Here is a 2,162-nt window from a genome sequence, read left to right on the forward strand (position 1 = left end):
GGCAGCCGCGTAATAAATATCTGTGTGTGTGTGTGTGTGTGTGTGTTTGTGTGTCTCTTCCAGCGTGTGATATTCCCTGCTCCGAACCCAAACAGTTCCCAAGCCTCTTCCCCTCGCAGGCTCTCGGTGAGTGGAAAGTTTTGCTTTAAAGTTCGATTTGCCACGCGCTCGCGCAGGGTTTGGTTTGGGGGGTTTTTTTGTGTTGGTTTAGGTTTTTTTTTTCTGGTGGGTTTTTTGTTGTTGTTGGTTTGGTGGTGTGGGGTTTTTTTGGGTTGGTTTTTTTTTTTTTTGCTTCTCTCGGCTTTGTTTTTATTCAGGCGGGTTGCTTTGAAACCCCGGGTTGGAAACTTTTCCCTTAAAAACTTGTGGCTCTGAGGGTAGGAGGGAGAGATCAGGGTCGGGCTTGCTCCAGCTGCTGGTGCTGACTCCTGATCGCAAACCTGCTGACGTGCACCGGGATGGGGACCACGATCTTAGGGTTTCGGGAAGGTTCCCCTGTCTTGGAGTTGGCGTTGCCCGCCTTGACCCGTTTCCATTTCGCCCGTCTGTTCTGGAACCAGATTTTCACCTGCACCTCGCTGAGTTTGAGGGCGTGGGCGATCTGGGACCTCTCCGTCAGGGACAGGTACTTTTTGCAGTGAAACTCCTTCTCCAGCTCCAGCAGCTGCTCGCTGGTGAAGGCTGTTCGCCTCCGCCGGTTTTTGCCCGTGGATGTGGTGTTGGTGGAATTGGGGGGGTTTTGGGGGTTTTCCTCGAGCGCGTTGCCAGAGTCCTCTTCCTTGTGAGCCGCCTGGCCGGGGATGTTGTCGTCCGAACTATAATCTAGATCGCTGTCCATGGAGAAACTTTCCTCCTTGCCTTTCGCGTCCTCTTCTGCTTTGGCGTCCTCCTTGCCCTGGCCCCGGAGAGCCCCGGCTGGGAACGAAGCAGAGGCCTCTCGTTAGCATCCCGCACCCTCCGTGCCGCGGCGCCCCCCGCCCTGCAGCTCCATCACCCCAAAATTGATGGCTTGGGGATTCTTTTTTTTTTTTCTCCCCCCTGTTTTTTGCCGGCGCACCTTTCGGTCGGATTGATTTTATCGATAGTTTTCCGAGCGGCGGCGGGAGCTCAACCCTCCCTTCTCCTCGGCCCGGCGGCCCCCCGGGGCCGGCCCCGTCTCCTCCCGGGGGTCCCCCCCCGTCCCCCCGAGCATCCCTCGCAACCGGGGCAATGCGCGGAGCGGGCAGCGGCCCCCGGTCCCCCCCCCGGCGGCCCCGGCGCTCACTCACCGAGGGAAGCCTGGACGGCGTCGGCGGCGGGGAAAGGCAGGAGGGCTCCGTCCTTGCCCAGGAAGGCTTTGCCATCGTCGCCGCCGCCGTCCGGGGGTATCCCCTCGGCTTTCTCGAAGTTCCCCGGGGGCGCGAACTTCCTGGCGGCCTCCTGGTGCTGCGGAGAGGCGGGGAAGGTGCCGGGCAGCGTGGCCATGAGCGTGGAGGTGAGAGCCATGCCCTGGGCCAGGCTGGAGCAGAAGCCGGAGGGCAGGCTGGGCAGCTGGTGGTGGTGCGGGTGCGCGGGGGGCAGCGCGGGCTGCAGCGCGCCCTGCGGCAGCGCCGGCGGCGGCGGCGGCGGCGGCGGCAGCACCACGGGCCGGTACGGCATGAACATGGGGTAGCCGGTGTACACGAAGGGCCCGGGGGCGGGCGGCGGGGGGCTGCCGATCAGCGAGTCGATGCTGAAGGCCGTGCTGCTTCCCAGCGGGCGCTGCATCATCATCAGCGAGGGCTGGAAAGCCGCGCTCATGCCGGAGCGGCGGCGGGAGCGAGCGAGCGACCACCTTCCTCTTCCTCCTCCTCCTCCTCCTCCTGATGCTGCTCGGCGGCGGCGGCGGCGGCGTCCTCGCTGCCCTCAGCGCGGCGCAGCGCCCACGCGCGGGGCAGAGCCGGGGCGGAGCGGGGCCGCGGCCCGACAGCTCGGCGGCCGCCCGCACATCGGGGCCGCCCCGCCCGCGCCCTGCGCCCCCGCGGAGCCGCCGCCGCCGCTCTGCCCGCCCGCGCTCCCCCGCGCCCATTCACATTTTGGCCGCCTGGGAACCGGGCCCGCCCCACGTGGCCGCCGCCGCGGCCGCCCATTGGCTGAGAGGGAGGGGGGGCGGGGCTTGGCGCCGAGGCCCCGCCCCCCGCCCC

General features: G+C 66.1%; 1 protein-coding gene across 1 annotated transcript; it reads right to left on the bottom strand.

The window, feature by feature from the left end:
* Window positions 1-391: 391 nt before the first annotated feature.
* On the bottom strand, window positions 392-1,779 carry GBX2 (gastrulation brain homeobox 2; the record flags this gene model as incomplete). Its single annotated transcript, XM_082284974.1, has 2 exons — window positions 392-915; window positions 1,269-1,779. The coding sequence occupies 2 exons, from the start codon at window positions 1,777-1,779 to the stop codon at window positions 392-394; spliced, it is 1,035 nt and encodes a 344-aa protein (XP_082141100.1).
* Window positions 1,780-2,162: the final 383 nt, after the last annotated feature.

Source organism: Coloeus monedula (assembly GCF_965178545.1).
Source record: "Coloeus monedula genome assembly, chromosome: 7".
In the NCBI taxonomy this organism is placed as follows: domain Eukaryota; kingdom Metazoa; phylum Chordata; class Aves; order Passeriformes; family Corvidae; genus Coloeus; species Coloeus monedula.